This window comes from Myotis brandtii, unplaced genomic scaffold (genome assembly GCF_000412655.1).
Source record: "Myotis brandtii unplaced genomic scaffold, ASM41265v1 scaffold496, whole genome shotgun sequence".
In the NCBI taxonomy this organism is placed as follows: Eukaryota; Metazoa; Chordata; class Mammalia; order Chiroptera; family Vespertilionidae; genus Myotis; species Myotis brandtii.
The window spans coordinates 916,285-938,832 of NW_005368921.1; the positions used below are offsets into that span (position 1 = coordinate 916,285).

The 22,548-nt window shown below is 44.3% G+C and overlaps 1 protein-coding gene across 1 annotated transcript in view; it reads right to left on the bottom strand.

Moving 5' to 3' along the window:
• CS (citrate synthase) overlaps positions 1–19,556 on the bottom strand; it is a 31,986-nt gene extending 12,430 nt beyond the window's left edge. The window contains exons 1-6 of the mRNA XM_005876742.2: positions 19,323–19,556; positions 3,450–3,500; positions 2,410–2,517; positions 1,614–1,679; positions 912–1,043; positions 479–667 (exon numbers count right to left, since the gene is read on the bottom strand). Coding sequence (XP_005876804.1) covers positions 479–667; positions 912–1,043; positions 1,614–1,679; positions 2,410–2,517; positions 3,450–3,500; positions 19,323–19,364 — 588 coding nt within the window. The 5' untranslated portion in view covers positions 19,365–19,556. The remainder of the gene's footprint in view (positions 1–478; positions 668–911; positions 1,044–1,613; positions 1,680–2,409; positions 2,518–3,449; positions 3,501–19,322) is intronic.
• Between the last annotated feature and the right edge of the window lie 2,992 nt (positions 19,557–22,548).

The window sequence follows — 22,548 nt, forward strand, 5'->3', positions numbered from 1 at the left end:
CCTTCTGCATGTCCCTACTGGGGGACTGAGCCAGCAACCCAGGTATGTGCCCTGATGGGGATTCGAACCATGACCTCCTGGTTCATGGGTCGATTCTCAATAACTGAGCAACACTGGCCGGGCTGGTTGATTCTTTCATGTGCCCTGACTGGAGAGCAAATGCATAACCTTGGTGTGGACAAAGTCACATCCTTTTCAATGTTCCAACAGCCCTGTGTACATATTTCAACAGGGTTTTACAGAATTATAGTTTCTTTTTTACATCTATACCACCCTAAACAAACTAACAACTTTGGTGATAGAAAACATGCTCCATATACCCAAAGACAAAAAGCAAGCCACAATAAAAAATAGTTAAATATGTTTTTGGCATAACTCAGGAGTAAATTTTCCTAAAGATTCTATATTCTTTTTCTTCCTTCACATTCTATTCTCTGAATCCCCATCACACATCAATCACTGCACCAAAATTACCTACCTCCCAGTACTTGGTTCGGCTGATACCCTCTGCATATGCTCGGGCAAAGTTGCTTTCACTATTGAGGGCTGTAATGGCTGCACTGAGCTGAGACATGGGGTGTAGATTGTTGGGAAAGTTGTCCAGCATGGTGACCACATGGGAAGGCAGAGCTGCCCTCTTTGCCCACTCTTTTGAGAGCCACGACACCTGTAAAAAAGGATACATTGCTCAACAAGGCAAGGAAAAAGAAGAGAAAAAGACAGTGACATATGAGTAAGAAAATACAAACAAATTCAACCCAATCCGCTTATACGCAGAACTCTGCTCTGATTCCTCCCGTTCACTGTACATCTCTGTAAACTACCACCAACAGCCAGATCAGGATGAAGTGTTAGAAATTAGAGAAAAGCAAAGGAGGGGAATGAGAAAGGCCAATGTCCTTCTGCTTTACCTGTTCCTCTGTTGGGATTTTCCCAGTTACCAGCAGCCAAAATAAGCCCTCCGGCAGGGGTTCTTCCCCACCCTTAGCCTTGGGCAGCAGTTTCTGACATTCAGGGATACTGTAGCCACGGAAACGGATGCCCTTGAAGGAGAAGAGTGAGAATGTTATACAACTTAAATGTATTAGCCTGGAAATAACTGACTGGTCCTACTCTTATCAGACATTTCAACAAATTAGAGTAGAACTTTTAAAACTTAAATCTTTATAAAACTTACTTCTGCTTTGTACTTTTACTAGCTGGTTTATTAAAAAGGTAAACTCGCCCTAGCTGGTTTGGCTCAGTGGATAGAGCGTTGGCCTGTGAAGTGAAAGGTCCCAAGTTCAATTCCAGTCAAAGGCACGTGCCCGGATTGTGGGCTCGATCCCCAGTGGGGGACTTGCAGGGGGCAGCCGGCCAATGATTCTCTCTCATCATGGATGTTTCTCTCTCTCTCTCCCTCTTCCTTCCTCTCTGAAATCAATAAAAATATATTAAAAAAAAAAAAGGTAAACTTATTTTTCAGTTATTCCATATATACCTATTTTCAAGCTTCCAAAATATAAAGGAAGGTGCTTTATTTTGTTCTCCTTACCCTTAGTGGTCTAAAACACGGTGTGCACAATAGTCAGTAAACACAATAATTATTAGTGATTAACATGAAGGTCTCTTACCTCATCAGGATCAAGAACTGATGTTTCATATACCAATCCCTTCATGCCTCTCATGCCACCATACATCTAAAGAAAAGAAGAGGATGCAACCGATGGTCAGAATAATTCAGGCTAGAGCTTGTTAGTGCTTTGTGGGATCTGGGAGAGGTCATTTATCTCTGACTTACAAGACTTCATTTGGGAGAGATGATTTCCAATGAGTTAACTTATTACAGTATGGAACTTTGCAAGGGAACCTACTAATGTTGGAAATGAAATTTTTAAATTGAGAAATAACTATCTTTATTTGATGTTTCTGCCTCTGTTTGCTTCCTTTTCCTGTTGAATTTTATTTTTTCTCATGCCCACTGTTACTCCCTCATTCCCACCAACCAAAGTAAACAGAATGGGATCTACTATAGGGGAAGGAGATAAGAGACTAATGGCTAAACACGGCTGTGGAATTATCATCTGAGCTGCTCAGAATCTTAGGGCTAGAAGAGAAGCCATCCTAAAGCTGTTCTAGAGGGCCTGGATGGTGGGTACAACGTCGACTCAAAGACAGAGAGCACTGGCTCCAAAACCTAGGGTGTTGGAAAGAGAAATAGAAATTTCATTCATGCCTCCCATAGGTGAATTAGGTTAGGCTCAACTATTAAATTTAAAGAAAATAAGTCCTATTTCTAATAAAAATCATTAAGCACCAACATTTCCTTATATAGAACAGAATGCTTTTGAATAGTCAGTGAAGAGAACAATACTTTTGCTAAAGCACATTACAGAGCTACTTTTCCAGCCAAATTCCCACAACCCTTACCATGTCCACAGTGATCTGGCCCACCACTGTCTTCCCATGTTGCTGCCTGAAGGCCTTAACTCTGGCCTGCTCCTTCGGTATGAGGTCAGCCAACACATCTTTCAAATTCTAAAAAGAGAAATAGGCTAAGTTATGGTCAAAATGCTGACTACATTACCTGCAAAGTAGGTATATGAAGACTTTTTTTTAACTTGGTTTTCTCTACCTGCCAGGGAAGACTGGTCAACTACTCTACATATGAGGTTAAAAGAATTAGGTGGAGCTCTGGCAGGGTGGCTCAGTTGGTCAGAGCGTTGTCTTGATATGCCAAGGTTTTGGGTCTGATCCCGTCAGGGCACATAGAAGCCATCAACCAATGAATGCATAAGTAAGTGGAATAACAAATCTCTCTCTCCCCCTTCCTGTCTTTCTAAAAACCAATTAAAAGAACTAGGCAGAGGGAAAGGAGAATAGGGAGTTGTTTTAATGGATACAGAATTTCAATTTGGGAACATGAAAAAGTTCTGGGGATGGATAGTGCTGATGACTGTGCAATAATGTGAATGTACTTACTACCACTGAGCTAATACACTTAAAAATGGTTAAAATGGCAAATTTTATGGTATGTATATTTTAGCAATTTTTAAAAAAAAGATTAGGCATGCCCGGCTGGCAAGCTCAGTGGTTGAGTGTTGACCTATGAACCAGGAGGTTGCGGTTCAATTTCTGGTCAGGGCACATGCCCGGTTGCAGGCTCAATCCCCAGTAGGGGTTGTGCAGGAGGAAGCCCATCAATGATTCTCTCTTTCATCATTGATGTTACTCTCTCTCTCTCCCTTCCTCTCTGAAATCAATAAAAACAGTAAATTTTTTAAAAGATTAGGCAAAAACATTTTATATTCTCATCTCACTACACTATTGAATAAATGACTTCTTACAATAATAGTTATAACAATAATAACAAACACCTCCAAAAGATTAGAATAATGATGAATCTGGGTGGTAGCCAAACCACCCCGCCCCCCCAACCCTATCCCAGTCTTTTTTTCCCCAAAACTTACCGCGGAGGAAGCACTAGCATGCCGGGCAGCAAGAACAAGACAGGATGCATTCTGCAAAGAAAACACAAAAATTTATGCAATAGTTATTCCTCCCTCCTATGTATTAACAAGAAGTGACAGTGACTCAACCTGTATTCATCTTAGCCTCTAAGGACAGTCTGACATAAAAAAAGCTGCAAAAGGCCCTGAATAGCTTGGAAGGAGTTACCAAGTCTGGAGGCAGCAATCAGGTTTAGCTCTGCTTTTTGCATCCAGAGCTTCTTTAGCATCCCCTGAAGACAGACTCTCTCCCATCATTTGGGTTCCAGGGCTGGGCTTTGTTAGGCACAGAGGAAAGGACAGAAATGCTGTTACAGAGTACCTAGTCCATCCCAATCTAGCTCTTAATAATTCTGAGTGGCCCTGAGAAAAGCAAATGAGGGAACTGATCGATTACTTAGCCCTGCTGGTAAAATCAGGCACTTAGTAGTGTTTTGGCAACACTTCCAACCTTTCCAGTCAGCCTAGGAGAGCCCACAGGCCAAGACTGACTATGGGAACACTACCTCAAATGCTCCTGGAAAAAGCACACAGACAGAACATCCTCAAAGTGACAACCGACAGGAGGCTACTCAGCAACAGCAATGGAAACTGGAAAATCATCTTCAAAGTGCTGAGAGAATTAAGCTAGAGTTGTGTACTAGGTGAGAAAGTATCTTAAAGGAGGTGAAATGAAGACATTTCAGACAAACAAAAGATGACAGTTTATTGCCTATACACCTGAACCCAAAAGGATTTTTAAAGATACACTTCAGGAAGAAAATTATCCAGAAAGATGGACCTGAGATTCAAGAAGGCTGTAGGTTTTATTCCCCGTCAGGGCACATATGTACGTTTTGGTTCGGGGCATGTGTGGGAGATAACTGATCAATGTTTCTCTCTCACATCAATGTTTTTCCTTCTCCCTCTCCCTACAATCAGTAAAACATAAAAATAAAATAAAAAAGAAGGCTATATTATAATCCTTACTACAAAGACAAATAGCGTAGCTAGCCTATTAATATGTTTAGAGATAGGGTTTTTTTCCCCCAAAGAGAAACAGCTTTCTATGAGAAGATTGCTGACCTGCAACAAAAAGTTCAACACTGCCTTTAAAAAACCAATTAAACTACATAGCACCTATCCCTGGTTTTGCTTTCCATGGTTTCAGTTAACCATGGTCTGAAAAAGCTAAATGGAAAATTCCAGAAATCAACATTTCATGTTTTTTTTCCTAGTATATTTTTATTAATTTTAGAGAGGTAGGGAAAGGAAGTGATAGAAATATCAATGAGAGAGAATCACCGATCGGCTGCCTCCTGCATGCCCCGCACTGGGGATCGAGCCTGCAACCCTGGCATGTGCCCTGACTGGGAATCGAACCGTGTGACCTCTTGGTTCATAAGCTGACACTCAACCACTGAGCCACACTGGCCAGGCAACAATTCATAAGGTTTAAAGGTCGCATTATCTTGCTGCATCCCACTGGGATGTGAATCTTCCCTTTGTCCAGTGTATGTATCCACACTGTTAGTCACTTAGTTGGCTGAGTTATCAGATCCACAGTTGAGATATCGCAGTGCTTGTGCTCAAGTAACCCTCATTTTACTTAATAATAGTCCCAAAACATAAAGAGTAGTGATGATGGCAATTTGGATATGCTAAACAGAAGCCATAAAGTGCTTCCTTTAGGTGAGAAGGTTTAAGTATAGCACAATAAAGTATTTTGAGACAGACCACATTCACACAACTTTTATTACAGTACTAGAGACCCGATGCATGAAATGTGTGCAAGGGGCTCGGCCCTCACGGCCCCACCCCCTGCCACTGGTCGTTCCAGAAGGTCGTTCTGCATTCTGCTGTTTGGTCTAATTAGCATATTAGCTCTCTATTATATAGGATATTGTTATAATTGTTTTATTATTAGTTATTATTGTTAATCTATTACTGTCAGTAATTTATAAATTACTCAGGTATGTATGTATAGGGAAAAACATAGGGTTCAGTACTATTTGTGGTTTTGGGCATCCACTGGGAGTCATGGAACGTAACCCCTATGGCAGTGGTTCTCAACCTTCTGGCCCTTTAAATACAGTTCCTCATGTTGTGACCCAACCATAAAATTATTTTCGTTGCTACTTCATAACTATAATGTTGCTACTGTTATGAATCATAATGTAAATATCTGATATGCAGGATGGTCTTAGGTGACCCCTGTGAAAGGGTCGTTCGACCGCCAAAGGGGTCACGACCCACAGGTTGAGAACCGCTGCCCTATGGACAAGGTGTGACTACTGGGCTAACTAGCTATAAGGGGTTAGACAAGGAGATATAACTTTTCTGCATGAGATGATTTTGAAGATAAAATGAGATAGTCAAAATAAGCCCCAGTTTCCCCATCTGTAATGTGGTGTTATTACTGACTACACAACTCAACAGGGTTATTTTGTGATAAAATGAATGTGAAAGCACTTTGCAAACTAAAAGGATCACACACATACAAACTGAACCTGGAGCAAGTCCACACCTCCCTCCCCCTTGCCAAAAGGCCAGAAGCACCTTTTCTAGTAAATATTGTCTTACTGTCTAGTTGCACTGAAAATCATTTGAACCAGTGATACTGTATAAATTCCAAAAAGCTACATGCCTAGGATGAGAGTTCAGTAGGGCTTGAGGCTTTTTTTTAGATTTTAGTGTCCCTCTTTCTGTTGTGGCAGTACCAAGGATTGAAAAGAGAAGTGACCCTTCAGAAAAAGGTTATTTTTAAAAGAATCAATCCACCTTAGCTGGTTTGCTCAGTGGATAGAGCATCGGCCCTTGGACTGAAGGGTCCCGGGTTCGATTCCAGTCAAGGGCACATACCTTGGTTGCAGGTTCCCCAGCCCTGGTTGGGGTGCATGCAGGAGACAACCAATCGATATGTCTCTCTCACATCAATGTTTCTTTTTTTTTTTTAAATGTATTTTATTGATTTTTTACAGAGAGGAAGGGAGAGAGATAGAGAGTTAGAAACATCGATCAGCCGCCTCCTGCACATCTCCTACTGGGGATGTGCCCGCAACCCAGGTACATGCCCTCGACCGGAATCGAACCTGGGACCCTTCAGTCCGCAGGCCGACGCTCTATCCACTGAGCCAAACCGTGTTTTGGCCATCAATGTTTCTTTGTCTCTCCCTCTCCCCTCCGCTCTCTCTATAAAAAAATCAGTGGAAAAATATCCTCGGGTGAGGATTAACAAAATAAAATAAATAAAAAAATCAATCTAAGGTGAAAGCCTGAAAAGGTGGTGGGAACAGAGTGCAGGGGGTCAATGAGAGGGGGAAAGGGGGGACATCTATAATACTTTCAACAAAAATGAATTTTAAAAATTAAAAAATAAGAAGGGATAAAGATCATTAGAAAAAAATAACTTCCCCAATGCATTACATTAATAGATATTGTAAATTTCTCTATTACAAACCACCACCACCCCTAAAATCAATGAGGACTACTGATAGACCTCACTACATTCAGAGAGCATAGGCAAACTATCCCTAAAGCAAAGGCAGAACACCTCAACTTATTAATCAGAGTGTCTGTCTTAACTCCTTTCCTTAACTTCTTAAAGAGTCTCCTTTAGTTAACTGAGGACCATTTGGGCAAGAAGTAAACAGCACAAAGAGCCCTTTAGGACAAATGGGAGCTGGACCCAACACTAAAGAGATAACTTTTCCTATTCTTATTAGTCACCAAAAAAGGGACAAGAAAAAACATGTGAATAAGTCAAACTATTGTTCTACAGAGCTAATAGCCATGTTCAAGCTATTCCATGCTCAATGGTCCCACAGATCACCTATTATAGAGGCCCCATCTCCCAGCAAATGTATCAGTACCGCAGCAGACCTTTTACTAGGTGTACCGGTTAATAATGCAGATTTTTTTCAATAGATGGAGTTGCACAGATGTTGATATATATGCAATTTGATATGTATGCTATTTTGTTGTATTGACAGCAAGCTTCAAAACTTCATATGTCAAATTTTCTGAAGGTACTAACATCTTATATTTTTACGCTTACAAATGTCAAATTTTGTGCCAAAAAAGAGCATTTGCGGGAAGTTTTAATTCATTACTTTATTTTGAAGAAAAGTGCTGCTGAATACTTCGGGAAGCTTATGGTGAACATACTCCATCTCAAGATACTTGTGGATGCTGGTTTAAATGCTTTAAAAGTGATGATTTCGATGTGAAAGACCAAGACGTCACGGTCAACCGAAAAAGTTTGAAGACCAACAATTAAAGCATTATTGGATGAAGATGTGTGTCAAAACTCAAAAACAACTTGCAGAAAGAGGAAATGTTGCTCAGCAAACAATTTCCGATCGTTTACAAGCAATGGGAAAGAGGATTATAAAAAGAATAGTCTAAGGTTAAATCTTAGGGGGAAAATATATATATGAGCTCAACATATAGAATGGGGGCCCACATCTTAAGATGAAAACGGAAATACCCTCAGGTTGGAGGTCTTTCTTCTACCAATAAGAACATAAAACAAAAACAGTCTATCCCCCATTGTGAGAGAGAACTGCTAGAATCAATGAGTGGCCCTCTCCTTTTAATTCACTTAATATTAAAACAAGATAACACAAAAATAAAAGAGGAAACCAGAAAGAAAAGGGTGGAAGGTCACTTAACAAGGCTATAAGAATGCAACATCATTAAGGGAATCAGAGGGTCATGATTGCTGCTTAGTCATTTCTCAGATCTGTTTAGATGAACACTACTTCAAGCAAATGATTAGGTAAGAGGAAGGAACTTGGAACTAAACTATCACCCCACTTCCACCAACAGCAAAGTCTTACTTTCCTTTGTAGAGAGCATCTTTGTCATTTAATGAGGAGCCTCAGGAGTAACTTAAAGAACTGATCTCGCCCTAACCAATTTGGTTCAGTGGATAGAGCGTCGGCCAGCGGACTCAAGGGTCCCAGGTTCGATTCCGGTCAAGGGCATGTACCTTGGTTGTGGGCACATCCCCAGTAGGGGGTGTGCAAGAGGCAGCTGATCGATGTTTCTCTCTCATCAATGTTTCTAACTCTCTATCCCTCTCCCTTCCTCTCTGTAAAAAATCAATAAAATATATATTTTTTTAAAAAAAGTGTTTGGTGTACTTGTCCCTAATCTCCATCAGCAACACTTCTTCTTAGCCAGATCTCCAATTTGCAAAACAATGCTAATTTGTGGAGAGCTTGGTTACATAACTATAGAATAAAGCTGGTCTCTTCTCATTCTACACTTCTCTGCCACTTCTTGGCTGTGTAACCCTAGCCAAGTCATTTAACCTTTCTGTACCTGTGTCCTTAGATGTAAAATGGGAACAATAACTGTACCTACCTCAAAGGATTGCTCTGAGGATTAATTCAATACAGGGTGGGACAAAAGTAGGTTTACAGTCGTTTGTACGGAAAATACAATAATTAATAAATTATAATACAAGAATAAACTGTTTGGTGTACTCACAACTGTAAAACTTTAGCCCTACCCTGTTTTTACAAAGCACTTAAAACCATGTCTGGCACATAGCAAGTGCTTAGTATTTATTATACAATCCTATATAATAAAGAGCTAATATGCAAATGATCATCACACCCTCACGCCTTCACGCTATAACGGCTCAGACACTCAACACTGGTGAGAGAGGAATGGGGACCAGCCAGGCTGCGGCCCGGGAGAGGGACAAGCCACCTGCCCCGCGTTCCTGGGTACCAGCGGCTGGGGCTGTGGCCCAGGAGAGGGACAAGCTGCCCACCCACGGTCCCCTGACGCTGTGACCGGCCCAGGCGAAGCTGGTCCGGGTCCTGGGTGCCTGCAGCTGGCCAGAGGGAGGGAAGTCCAGGTCCTGGGTGCCTTCGACCGGCTAGAGGAGGGAATCCTGGGGCCCGGGTGCAGGGCAAGGCAGAGGCAGTTAGCAGCGATCAGGCCAGTAGGGGAGCAGTTAGAGGTGATCAGGCTGGCAGGCAGGTGAGCGGTTAGGAGCCAGCGGTCCCGGATTGCGAGAGGCAGTCGGACATCCCCCAAGGGGTCCTGGATTGGAGAGGGTGCAGGCCAGGCTGAGGGACCCTCCCCCCCGTGCATGAATTTCGTGCACCAGGCCTCTAGTCTATATTATAAAAAGCCAGTGGCCATAACGCCATAACAACCAAACAACCGGTCACCAGGAAGTGCATTGATGGGTCTCGCAGCGATGCAGTGGGTCAGGGGTCACGTGGCAGTGCAGTGGGTCTCGCGCGATTTCGCACACTGGGCCTCTAGTCTATATATATAAAAGCCTAGTGACCGGAACGACCGGGTCTCTAGTAAATATATAAAATGAAATAGTACGGCCACTTTATCACACCCTTCAGTGTAAGGTTTAGTCATATTTTTAGCTAACCCTGCAACTTAGATAAACTAAAGAAATCAGAAACATTTTAAAGTCAGCAATTCATTGGTATGACCACTCAAAAGGCTAGAACAGGAAAAATTTAAGTGAGGACAACTTTACCTATGATGTAGAAGTCAGAGAACATGATGTGGAATTAGAAACAGAAATCTGGGTTCTAGCCTCAGCTCCATTACTAAATAACTGAGACACCCAAAGCCAAATAACTTCTCCATATTTAGGATAACACACAAGCTACTTAGCTCGAAGTCTAATACAGGTGCAAAGGTGCCTTGCTATTTAAAATATGTCTGCCTAGCGAATGGCATTAGTATTACGTGGAAATTCTTAGAAATGCAGAATCTTGGGCCTCACCTCAGACCTATGGAATCCACGTCTGCCCTTTAACAAGCTCATTAGGTGACTCACATGAACAATAAAGATTGAGACACACCCATGGTCCAAAGTGTTAAGCAAGGGAGAAGGATTGAAGGTAAAGAGCCCGGAATTTGGAGCTATCAAGGATCAAGTCCTAAATCCAGATCCTGCCACTCTCCTGCTGTGTTACCTTGGCTATATGACCTAACGTCTGTGGGGGAGGAAGAAACTTTCTCCTAACTTTCCAGGTTCTTTTGGCTTGTCTAGTAATTAAATCTACGGGAGACAGATTAACAAGAAAAAACTAAATGTAGTACATACATACACATGGGAATCTCACATACATTAGTCAGAGACCCCACATACATAGGAGGTTCAAAGACAAAAAGGGAAAATGAGGTATATTTGACATTTTGGGCTAAGGATCACCTTAGGCATTCAGAGGGGAGAAGGATGATAAGAGATGTTTGCCCTGGCCAGTGTGGCTCAGTAGTCGGAGTGTTGGCCCATGGACGTAAAGGTCTTGGGTTCAGGCCTTACCGGTTTGGCTCAGTGGATAGAGCATCAGCCTGCGGACTGAAGGGTCCCAGGTTCGATTCCGGTCAAGGGCATGTACCTTGGTTGCGGGCACATCCCCAGTAGGGGATGTGCAGGAGGCAGCTGATCTATGTTTCTCTCTCGTCAATATTTCTAACTCTATCCCTCTCCCTTCCTCTTTGAAAAAAAAATCAATAAAATATATATTTTTAAAAAGTTCTTGGGTTCAGTTCCTGGTCAAGGGCGTGTACCTGGGTTACAGGTTCGATCCACAGCCCCAGATCAGGGCATGTGTAGGAGGCAACCAATTGATGTGTCCCTTTCACACTGATGTTTCTCTCTCTCTTTCTCTCTCTACCCTTCTCTTCCTCCCCCTCCCTTTCACTCTCTCTAAAAATCAACAGAAGAAATATCCTTTGTGAGGATTAACAACAACAAAAAATATGTTCAGTAATTAGATAGGTCATAAAAAGTCATTTCTGGTGATAACTTTCATTATGGGCAAGGCCCCTAATTAAAATTATTTAAGAGAGAAGTAAATTTCTTGTGAGCCTGCAGTCTTGATTGGCTTCAGTTCAAAATAATTTACATGCCAAAGTGCCACATTTTAGTGAGGCCTATTCTGAAACTCTACACTAGTTTTTGCATCTCTAAATTTGTAATAATAAAGCCAATTTCAGGGTAGACAAGTAGACTATTCCTATATAATAAAAGCCTAATATGCTAAGTGTCCAGTCGTCCGTTCAACCAATCAAAGCGTAATATGCTAATGATATGCTAAGGCCGCTCAACTGCTTGCTATGACATGCACTGACCACCAGGGGGCAGTCAACCGGTTGACCAGTTGCTATGACGTGCACTGACCACCAGGGGGCAGATGCTCTAACTGGTAGGTTAGCTTGCTGCTGGGATCTGGCTGATCGGGACTAAGCAAAATGGGCCACACACATCCTGGAGCCCTCCCGTGGTCCCTCCCTGGCTGGCCAAACTCCCATGTCCCTCCCCAGCCCCGATCGTACACCAATGGGGTCCCTCGGCCTGGCCTGCACCCTCTTGCAATCCAGGACCCCATGGGGGATGTCAGAGAGCCGGTTTCAGCCCGATCCCACTCAACACAGGAGCTGCCCCTGGTGGTCAGTGCGCTTCCACAGGGGGAGCACTGCTCAGCCAGAAGCTGGGCTCACAGCAGGCGAGTGCAGCAGCGGTGGCGGGAGCCCCTCCGGCCTCCGCAGCAGCGCTAAGGATGTCCGGCTGCGGGGAGTGGGCCTAAGCTGGCAGTCAGACATTCCCCAAGGGCTCCACTGAACAACTGGTTGCTATGATGTGCGCTGACCAGCAGGGGGCGCGTGTGGAACACGGCGGGTGTTGGCAGCAGGCGGCAGAGCGCGGAACATGGCCGGTGTTGGCCACAGTGGAATGGTAGAGGAGGTGAGCGGGGGCACCAGACCAAGGCGGGGCACTGGTCACTGTCATCAGGGCGAGCCTCTGGTGCTTACTGAAAATTCTTTGTTCCCGAGCACCACGGTCCCGCCTGGCACTTGCACCTGCTGCTGGCCCCAATTGCCCCTGCTGCTGGCACTGGCACTGTCAGTGCATGGGAGCGGTGGCAGCCGGCAGACAGGGGACTAGGGGCCATGGCGGGAGGGGCCGGGAGGATGGGCTGAGACCCACCTGTGCCCACTGCAGCCTTGCAGCCCATAGTTGCTTTCAAGGTGCACGAATTTGTGCACTGGGCCCCTAGTCTCTGATAAAGGTTTAATCTCCAAAATTTATAGGGAACTCATACAACTTAATAAAAGGAAGATAAACAATCCAATCAAAAAATGGGCAAAGGACCTAAATAGACACTTTTCGAAAGAAGACATACAGAAGGCCGAGAGACATATAAAAACATGCTCAAAGTCACTAATCATCTGAGAGATGCAAATCAAAACAACAATGATGGATGCGGCCCCTTTCCCAGGGGGGCCGAGGGCCAGCTCCCTCCTCGGGGCCAGTGGCCAACCTCTCATGCCCCGTCCTTCCCCCAAATTCTGCCTGCTGCCCACCTGCTGCGGTGGCAGCGCAGTGGCGAGGGAAGGAGGAGGGGGGAAGCGGGGAGCCGAGAGGTGGTGGGGCGCCGATAATGGCGGCATCAACGTCTGGCGTCCGTTCCTTCCGTGCCTGGCCCGGCGACCATCGCCTCCTCTCCGGCCCAGCCCCGATCGCTGACCAGGCCTAGGGACCCCATCCATGCACGAATTTCGAGTACCGGGCCTCTAGTATAAAATAATTTGCATCTAGAACAGTGCTTTCTGCATAACTGAGTTCAGTAAGTATTTGTTTCTTAGAACTGTGTTGGCCTATTACCTACTACCTCAAGTGTCACAACTCTTCCCTGTAGTTGGATCCCAGGAAACAGGCAGTCACGCCTATGGAAGGGGTAAATGGATAATTCCCTTTAGCTGGGAACAGAAAGGTCCTCCTTAAAAAGGGGAGGAGTCAGAGAGGAAACAAATTTAACTAACAGTAATCTCCATCAGCGGAGCAAATGATTCTAGAATGATGGAGGAGTGTCACACTCAAGGCTACACACCTCATTTCATCTACCTCCTGGCTGCCAAAGAAAGCTCCTGAATAGCTTTGTACAGTACATTCAGGCTATACTCACTGATGGGACAGGCAGATTACAAACCTCTGAGTCATCTCAGATTTTCACCTCCCAGCTCCTCCCCCAATTTTGGAGGTGTGGCAACTGGGCTTTTGGTTTCTGATTGCATGCCACGTGTAGAGTCACCCTACTGGAACAGCAGCTGTCAGGTTAATCAGGGAGTCACCTCACTCAATAGGTCAGCTCCTTCATGGGAAGATGGAGAGAGCTCCTTCCAAAGATAAGGACCTGACTCACAATGTCCAACAGCTAGGGTTCTCTACAGGATGGGGGTGTCACAATTACTAAGAGGCTTTTTCAAACCTGCTGCCACCTTGCCAGAACTCTGCTAGTGAGTTTGCCATTATTGATAGAAGTGGGTTGTAGCTCGAATGTGCTAGGATGAAAAAATATAATGAAAAGACCCTCTACCTTAAAGGGCCAAGGGAGGAAAAGTACTAATAGTATATGCAGAAAATTCTGCCAAAGACTTGCTGGTTAATACTTCGGGTATTTCTGGAATAGGATATTAGCCAAATCGCTTATCAAAAATCAATTAAGCCCTGGCTGGTGTGGCTCAGTTGGCTGGAGAATCATCCTGTGCACTGGGGTCACAGGTTCGATTCCCACTCAAGGCACATACCCAGCTTGCAGGTTCCAACCCCAGTTAGGGCACATGCAGGAGGCAATCTCTCTCTCTCTCTCCCCCCCCGCCCCGCTTCCTCTGACTCTAAAATAATAAATAAATAAACCCTTTAAAAAATCAACTAAAACTACTCTCTTCTCCCCCAAATTCTGGCAAATGTAAAATCATATTTGGATAAGCACCTACTCAATAATATGGTCATTTCCCTCTTACTTATCTTGACCTATTATTACTAGTCCACACCTAGGATCCTTACTCTACAAGGGAAAAGCAAAATTTTCTTTGATCCTCCATTCCAGACACACATCAGAACTTGTCCTGACACATATCCAGGAACTCCATTAAAAGCTTGAGAAAGATGCTCTGAATTTAATAGAGCCCTGTCCTTCATCAACAAAAGATCAGAGCTAGTCAAGCTAGTAGAACTAAGTTGATGAAGCAAACATAATGCATTAATAACTGCTAGGAAAAATCTTGTGCTACAAAGGCTTCCAATGCAGAAGGAACAACCTGCATTAAGGAAAAAAGAACACACACAGGACAAAGGCTCCTCTCTCCCCAGAACCAGGTCAGAGAACTAAGCCATTTAACATCTGTGTTTCACAATGGTGATATTAGAAGTCTGCCTGCACTTAATAGGCCACTTAACAGCCTAGGCAGAGTAATCAGATTTCATACTTTGACTCCCTTCATACTCACAATTTCCTTATTCACCCTACCTGTCATTTTATAATAGATTCTTCCCTAAAAGTTTGCCGACCATTTGGCAAGGAAGACAACAAAAATCAGCAATTCAGCTTCAGAAAAGAATAAAGAGTTCTAATTCTACTTTCAGTAGAAATCCTTACTGTTCTTTAACAAATATTTGCTGAACCCCTACTTATTATATGTAACACTAAGTGTATATTAGTGAATAAAGTGTATAGGATCTGCCAACTACTCCTCTCTCAGTAACTAGAAACTGTTCCTTTACTTCTACTAGAAGTTCTTACAAGTTTTAGCTTCTAATGCTTTGCTAGAGGGATTTACAAGAAACTTTCCCTAAGGCAGTGGTTCTCAACCTTCCTAATGCCTCGACCCTTTAATACAGTTCCTCATGTTGTGGTGACCCCCAACCATAAAATTATTTTCGTTGCTACTTCATAACTGTAATTTTGCTACTGTTATGAATCGTAATGTAAATATCTGACATGCAGGATGTATTTTCATTGTTACAAATTAACATAATTAAAGCATAGTGATTAATCACAAAAACAATATGTAATTATATATTCAATATGTGTTTTCCGATGGTCTTAGGAGACCCCTGTGAAAGGGTCGTTCAACTCCCAAAGGGGTCGTGACCCGAAGGTTGAGAACTGCTGCCCTAAGGTATTTGGAAAAAAAAAAACCTAGGAAGACAAACCTAGAGCTAATAGCCCAAAATGGTTAAAGTCATTTTTGAAGTCAATTTTTAAAATAACCATTAATTTAAAAAAAAAAATCCAAATATTCACTAAGTTTCATTATAAACATTCAGTAAAGTTGCAAAAAAGAGCCCTACCCAGTTGGCTCAGTGGATAGAGCATCAGCCTTCGATTCTGGTCAAGGGCACGTACCTTGGTTGCAGGCTCCTTCCTCCCCAGCCCAGGTCCTGGTCAGGGCTCACGCAGGAGGCAACCAATTAGTGTATTTCTTTCACATGAATGTTTCTGTCTTTCCCTCTCTCTTCCACTCTCCCTAAAAATCAATGGAAAAATATCCTCAGGTGAGGATTAACCAAAAAAAGTTGCAAAAAATGTCTGCATGTGGCCCAAGAGAAAAGAACCACTGAGCACCCTCAGTCAACTAAGGTACTTGAAAAAATATGGTCTCCAGATCCCAATCCATGTTTGCTGAATCAGAATCTAAAGGTAGGATTCATGAATGTGTAATCTGAACAAGCATCCCACATCCCAGGTGATGATGTCTACCGTGAACTTACAGACCTTTAAAAATAATCTCATGTTAAAAGAAATATAGGAATCTGCCCTAGCTGGTTTGGCTCAGTGGGTAGAGTGTCCGCCTGTGGACTGAAGGGTCCCGGGTTTGATTTCAGTTAAGGGCACATGCCTGGGTTTCGGGCTCAACCCCCAGTAGGGAGCGTGCAGGAGGCAGCCAATCAATGATTCTCTCTCATCATTGATGTTTCTATCTCTCTTTTCCTCTCCCTTCCTTTCTGAAATCAATAAAAAATATATTAAAAAAGAAAAATGGGAATCTAAGGAATTTGGGCAGTTGAAGGAAGAACTGAAAAAGACAGTCCAAGTCAGATCCTAAGAAAAACCTATTGATACAATTGCCTTACTCCTGATTTAAATGTCACATCCTACTCAACTCTATCACATAAAGCACTGAAACAGGGCAGAAGGAATTAGTGTGTGCTTTTAGAAAAATCCACCAAGTCTGGTTTCCTGCCTTTGCCCACTTGGATTCTAAGAACTAGGAATGCCAGCCTTTCCTTCTCTGATTACCTACTTCACCTTGCTCCCCACATCCAGGCATTTACCTGCGATCAATCTAAAGGCCACTATGAAGAACAGATGCAATCATGCCACCACTAGCATATAATGAGCTTTTACTCTCCATCTTTCATCTCTGGTCCATTTAGTAAGAATCCAAGAATTGCCATTACTTTGGGTAGGCTGATAATCAAAGTGAAGGCACAGAGATTTGAGCACGTGCTTTAAGAAGTTTTGGGCTTTAAGCCCAAGTAACATTTCACAGGACAAAACCGACTCAGTTTTGTTGAATATAATTTCAGTCTAGGATTTATATAGGAGAGATTATGCAGTGATACAGGTCTGCAATAAAGGAACTATTGGTATTAACTTAAGTGTCTTGAAAAGGTCTAGAAAAACCTAGAAACACTCTTGGATTGATTTACTCAAAGTTATAAAATATCCTAGCTTGGAGGAACAATTCTCAATGGTAAAGTAAATAACTAGGTTTGGCTCAGTCACTTGGGCGTTAAAGAGTCCAGAAGTGGCCCTGGCCGAGGAGCTCAGTTGGTTAAAGTGTCGTCCAGATACACCAAAGTTGAGGTTCGATCCCCGTCAGGGTGCATACAAGCAGCAACCAATGAATGCATAAATAAGTGGAATAACGAGTTGATTTTCTCTTTCTCACCCTCCCTCCCTTCCTCTCTCTCTTAAAAAAAAAAAAAGTCCAGAGTGTATTGATGGCCCTACTCCAATTCCCAGCTCAGATCACCTGAGAAAAGACAGTATTTACATAACAAAGCTAAGCCACCAACAGCTAATACGAAAGCCATTGCTTAGTATGAATTCATTTGGATAAACAAGAAGCCAATATCAAGGTTCTGAATTAGTCTACCTCTCCAACTCAAGTGTTTATTAAATTACATGATTGTGGGGAGGGTTAAACAACAGAATGACTAACATTTGTGTCTCATAGCAAAGTTTAAAAATATCTCTTCTCAGAAAAGTGAAACTATATCTGACCTTGAGAATCAAAGTGGTATGTATGGGTCAGCTCTCCCAGGTCAGAAGACTATTTTTGCCTTCTAAAGCCTACTTTCATAGCAGAAATAAAATTGAGTACCAAATAAGCTGCAGGGTAATCTGGAAAGCTCAGGCAGGTGCTAGCAATGCTGAAAGGCTTCTTGGTATCCCGGTCTTTCTGCTTAGATACCAGGAAATTTTCAGTCCTGAGTCATTAGGTTTTGCTAGTTTTAAGGATCAAAAGCCTTCTAATGGCTTCCTATTTACACGTTTCTGGGATCCTCAAGTTCATCTGTAATAGGAAAGTAAACAAAATAAAAATGATATTACAGTTATGTAGTCCTATCTTCCCAAAAGCTTTCTGAGCTTCCTCAGAGCCTTAAGAGACAAAATATTTTCAAAAGGTAAACTCTAAAGCCTTTTTCAAATTCACCGCAGGGTTAGACCATCTGGTCTGGGTTAGCAGCAGCTCTGCCACTAACTAATTATGGTGTTCCCTATTCTGCCAAAACACTATCTAGAACTTGCTTCATGTCCCAAGAGGCTTCCTTACCCTGTTCCCTGGCAGGAGGAGAAGCAACAGTCAAAATAAGACAAGTATCTCCCAAATAATCAGCTGCCATCCAGTGCAAATCCTACAGGCTTCACCTCACCTGCCAACCATGCAAGATAACACAGGGCAAGCTAAAACCACCCTGAGACCTTCCTTAACTTCAGATGTTGGCAGCTTTACTCTGCCTGCAGGAGAGAAAGTATACGTTCTTTACAGGAGTCAAGGTCACTTGTGGGACTGTTCCTGCTTGGATTAGAGGGCTGGGGCTCCCTCCGCACAACAGTTTCTCTGTTTAAAGGGCCATGTTACCCAGAGACAAAAGTACTGGCAATGTGAAGTTGAAAGCACCATCACCTGCAACAATACTCCTATGATTCAAAAGGCAACGAAAGTCAAGTAAAGGGCCCCCTGAAACGAGAGGGATTTCTCCTGGATAGAGTAGACTTAAGAGCAACAGCAAAAAACCTGGCTGATCCGATAGTAGGACTGGACATATGACCTTGGGAATACTATATCCTACCCAGTGTTTTCACTTAATGGCCTGCTGTCCGGAGGAAAAGTCCTTCTGGTGCTGTCGCCAATCGTACGCGGTAATCATGCCTGCGTTACAGAGCGCTCCACCCGACCCAAGCCCTGCGATATGCAGTAGGCGGAAGAGTCCCAAGGACAAAGACGTCCCTTCCTCCAGCAGAAACTGGTCATCAACGGCTTTAATAACTGGGGTGGGGAAATGGAAACGGGCCGTCAGGAACTAAGACCCTCCCTACAAAACAGAAGCCGAAATTAACTACAGCTCAGCTCTGGCCCAGGTAGAGTGAGCACATCTGTTCACCCTGCCACTCCTCTTACACACCCCCGCCCCCTCCTTCAAAGAGACGCTTTCCCTAACTCCGATGGACACACCTATGTTCTCTATGGCGAGTCCTTCCTCCAGGACCACGCAGCACCCCCTCCCGCCATAAAAAGGCGGGTGGACAGCACGGTCCGGCCTCTCCCAGCGCCGTAGACCGCATGCCGAGGGCGAGCAGCGCTCACTTCTGCTCCAGGGGCCGGAAGGCCAGCCTAGCACATGGCTCTGGGAGCGCCCAGCACGGCTGGCGGCCAGCCAAGTACAGGGCCCCTTTAAGGCGCGCCGGGGTGCGTATGGGTAGGGGAGGGAGACCCCGGGGCTTGAGGGCCTGCAGTCTCCTCAGCCCCACCCTGGGCCGTGCGCTCCCTCCTGCAGTTGCTCACCTTGGCTCCGATGAGCCGGGCGGCCGCAGTGAGTAGAGCCATTGGCGGGAGAACTCTGGGATCTGATGGGGAGGCAGGGAGGGGAGCGAGCTGCGGCAGGAACGGGAGCCTCCGCCGCTGCACCAGACGCCGCGCCGACGGGTGAACAAGGTTGAAAGGAGGCGGCCGAGGGAAAGGGTAGACGAACCGGCGGCGGCGCCCAGCCCGGGGTCCTCAGCGAGGCCCCGCCTACTGCCCGGAACCCGCTCTCGCCGCTGTCAGGGACTTGACGCGGGCTCGGCCATTGGTCGGGTGTGGAGGAGGGCGGGACCTGCCCCGTTGACAGCGGCTGTAGCGGGGAGGATTGGACCGCCGGGTAGGCTAATTCAGGGGCGGGAGCGAGAGAAGCTTGTAGGTGGCTAAGAATGTGCCTGAGAACTCAGTTAACTTCCCTCTTATGCTTTTTTTCTTGCCTGTAACACATTCGGGGTTAGTTCTTGGGTGAATATTAGAGAAAAAGCCTCAAGGACTTCGACCTTTAAAGGTCCTCAGAAGCCATCCCCTTAATATATTATCATGGCAACTGATCAGTACCCACTCCTACCCCCTTGGCGTGCTTTCTTGAATGTCTTTGGTCAATGACTTAATGGCCATAGAGGTGACATAATGCCAGAATTAGCTTTCTAACAAACCCCCCAGCCCCCCAATAGCTGGAGAAGGAAGGCAAAGGCCGGAGCCTGAATATCCAGTGCTCTTTGGGGCTGTCAGTTCTATTTAGTGCCAGAAAATCCAAGTCTTACAAATGCTCCCTTAATATGGAGGCTTCCAGCACAGGCCAGAGCCTCTGGGCCCTGGGCATAGTCTCCCTGCTCCTCCAGGCACCTAAACCCCTACAGCCGGCTCACTCTACTTCTAGCCATTAGATGCAGACAAAACCTGCATCCAAAGTCAGTCTCGAGGCACACTCCCTGTTTTGTCCTGTCACTCCCACTGGGCCTCTGTACCCCGTCTCCTACTTGGCTATCTTTTATACACTTACCCTGTGCTCCCCAGAGACCATTAAAGGAAACATGGCACTAAAGTGATCGTCCACACCATGCTTGACTAACTCCTCTGGGCAGACAAGACCTCGGGACCTTCCCTCCTCCCAAAGCCTCCTTGTCATTGACCCAAGGGCAGAGAGGGAAGTGACTCAAGGGCCTGGGCATCTTAACTACAAACCTAAGCCCCAAGTGAACAGTCCTCTTATCTCCTCACATAGTAGTAACAAGTTTCAGAGGTCTCAGTACCATCTAAGCCAGGTTTCCATAGACCTAGTTTATGAGTTTATAAAGAACCTAGTTTATAGCGTGGACTTGGGGAAAAGAGACAGAAAACCATTCTTTTTTCTTACCAAGTTTCCTCATACCCAACTGCACACCTACCACCCAATGCTCCTCTGGACTGGGGATCACATGTAGGTCTTAGGAAAGAACGTAATAAAGATAAGCGGAGCAGTAACCTCTGCTACCTGTCGGTGACTTCAAAGCTCCACTGATCAATATTTGATCCCAATTTAGCATCTCACAGAGGATTTCCTCTTAACCCTAGAATAGTCTGACCTTGTTTCTTCTCTCTGGTTAATTATCCACAGAGACTAGCCAGCAGACCAGAGGACTGAACTCCAGTGCCCCAAGCGACAGGAGGCATTTTCAGTGTGAGGCTACCCAAGGGATAATTATTGAGTGGCCATAAGGGTAACCTATTTTGGCTCTCTAGTGATTGGAGGGAGGGTGGGGAACAGTAATGCTCTAAGCCCTTTGACACAGTGTCCTGGATTCTACTGTCATGATGACTATATGGACTTGTTTTGAAGTTGTTCAGTCCTGACATTTACTGCTAGAAGGCCAATGGGAAAGCCCAGGGAGCAAGTGAACTAAAAGGTATGTCACAGGAGCTGGCTTATAGTCTTTTTCTGAAAGTGGACAGGACCTGGGGAGGTGGGAAGAAAGTTAAGGGAGCCCTGGCCAGGTAGCTCAGTTGGTTAGAGTGTTGTCTCAATACACCAAGGTGGAGGGTTCGATCCCCGGTCAGGGCATATACAAGAAGCAACCGATGAATGCATAAAAAATTGGAACAACAAATAAATGTTTCTCTCTCTCTCTCTAAAAAAAAAAAAAATCCATGAATCAAAAAAAAAAAAAGAAAGTTAAGGGGAAAAGATTGGTATGGATAAAACAACCAAGTGAGTTCTAGGGCCCAGATACAAATAAGTGCCTGAGAACTGAAGTGGGCAAGAGAGAAGGCTGAGCACTGAGGTCATCCTGACCTTGAGAGGACTTCTTTAAAATAGACAAAGGCAATAGTGCCCTCTGGTGGCCAAGAATAAGTGGGAGACCACAGCCTAAACTTAAACTCTACATCAGTAAAACAAACTCCTGTATTTAAGGGGTAGTAACTAAAATTGATTGAATAGTTACTATTTACAGATACATGTATTATCTCAATTAATCCTCACAACTCTAAGGTCTATAAATAATAATATCTCTACAGAGGAAATAAAAATTTAGATAAGTATGTTTTTCTATATTTAAAAATATTTTAGCCCTAGCCAGTTTGGCTCAGTGGATCAAGCGTCAGCCTGCGGACTAAAAGGTCCCAGGTTCGATTCCGGCCAAGGGCACATGCCCAGGTTGTGGGCTCGATCCCCAGTGGGGAGCGTGCAGGAGGCAGCCAATCAATGATTCTCTCTCATCATTGATGTTTCTATATCTCTCTTCCTCTCCCTTCCTCTCTGAAATCAATAAAAATATATTTAAAAAATAATATAAAAATAAAAGGTGCCCGGCCACAGTGGCTCAGTGGTTGAGCATCGACCTGTGAATCAGGAGGTCGTAGTTCGATTCCCAGTCAGGGCACATGCCCGGGTTGCAGGCTCAATCCCCAGCAGCGTTTGGTGCAAGAGGTAGCAGATTAATGATTCTCTCTCATCATTGATGTTTCTATCTCTCTCTCCCCCTCTCCCTTCCTTTCTGAAATCAATAAAAATATATTTTAAAAAGTAAAAGGTAAAGAACTACTGCCCTGGCCAGTGTGGCTCAGTAGGCTGAGCATCATCCCATGCACCAAGAGATCACCAGTTCAATTCCCAGTTGGGCCACAAGCACGGGTTTCAGGCTTGATCCTTCCTTGGTAGAGGTGCTGATCAATGTTTCTTTCTCTCCCTTCCTCTCTCTAAAATAAAATAAAATAAAATAAATATATATAT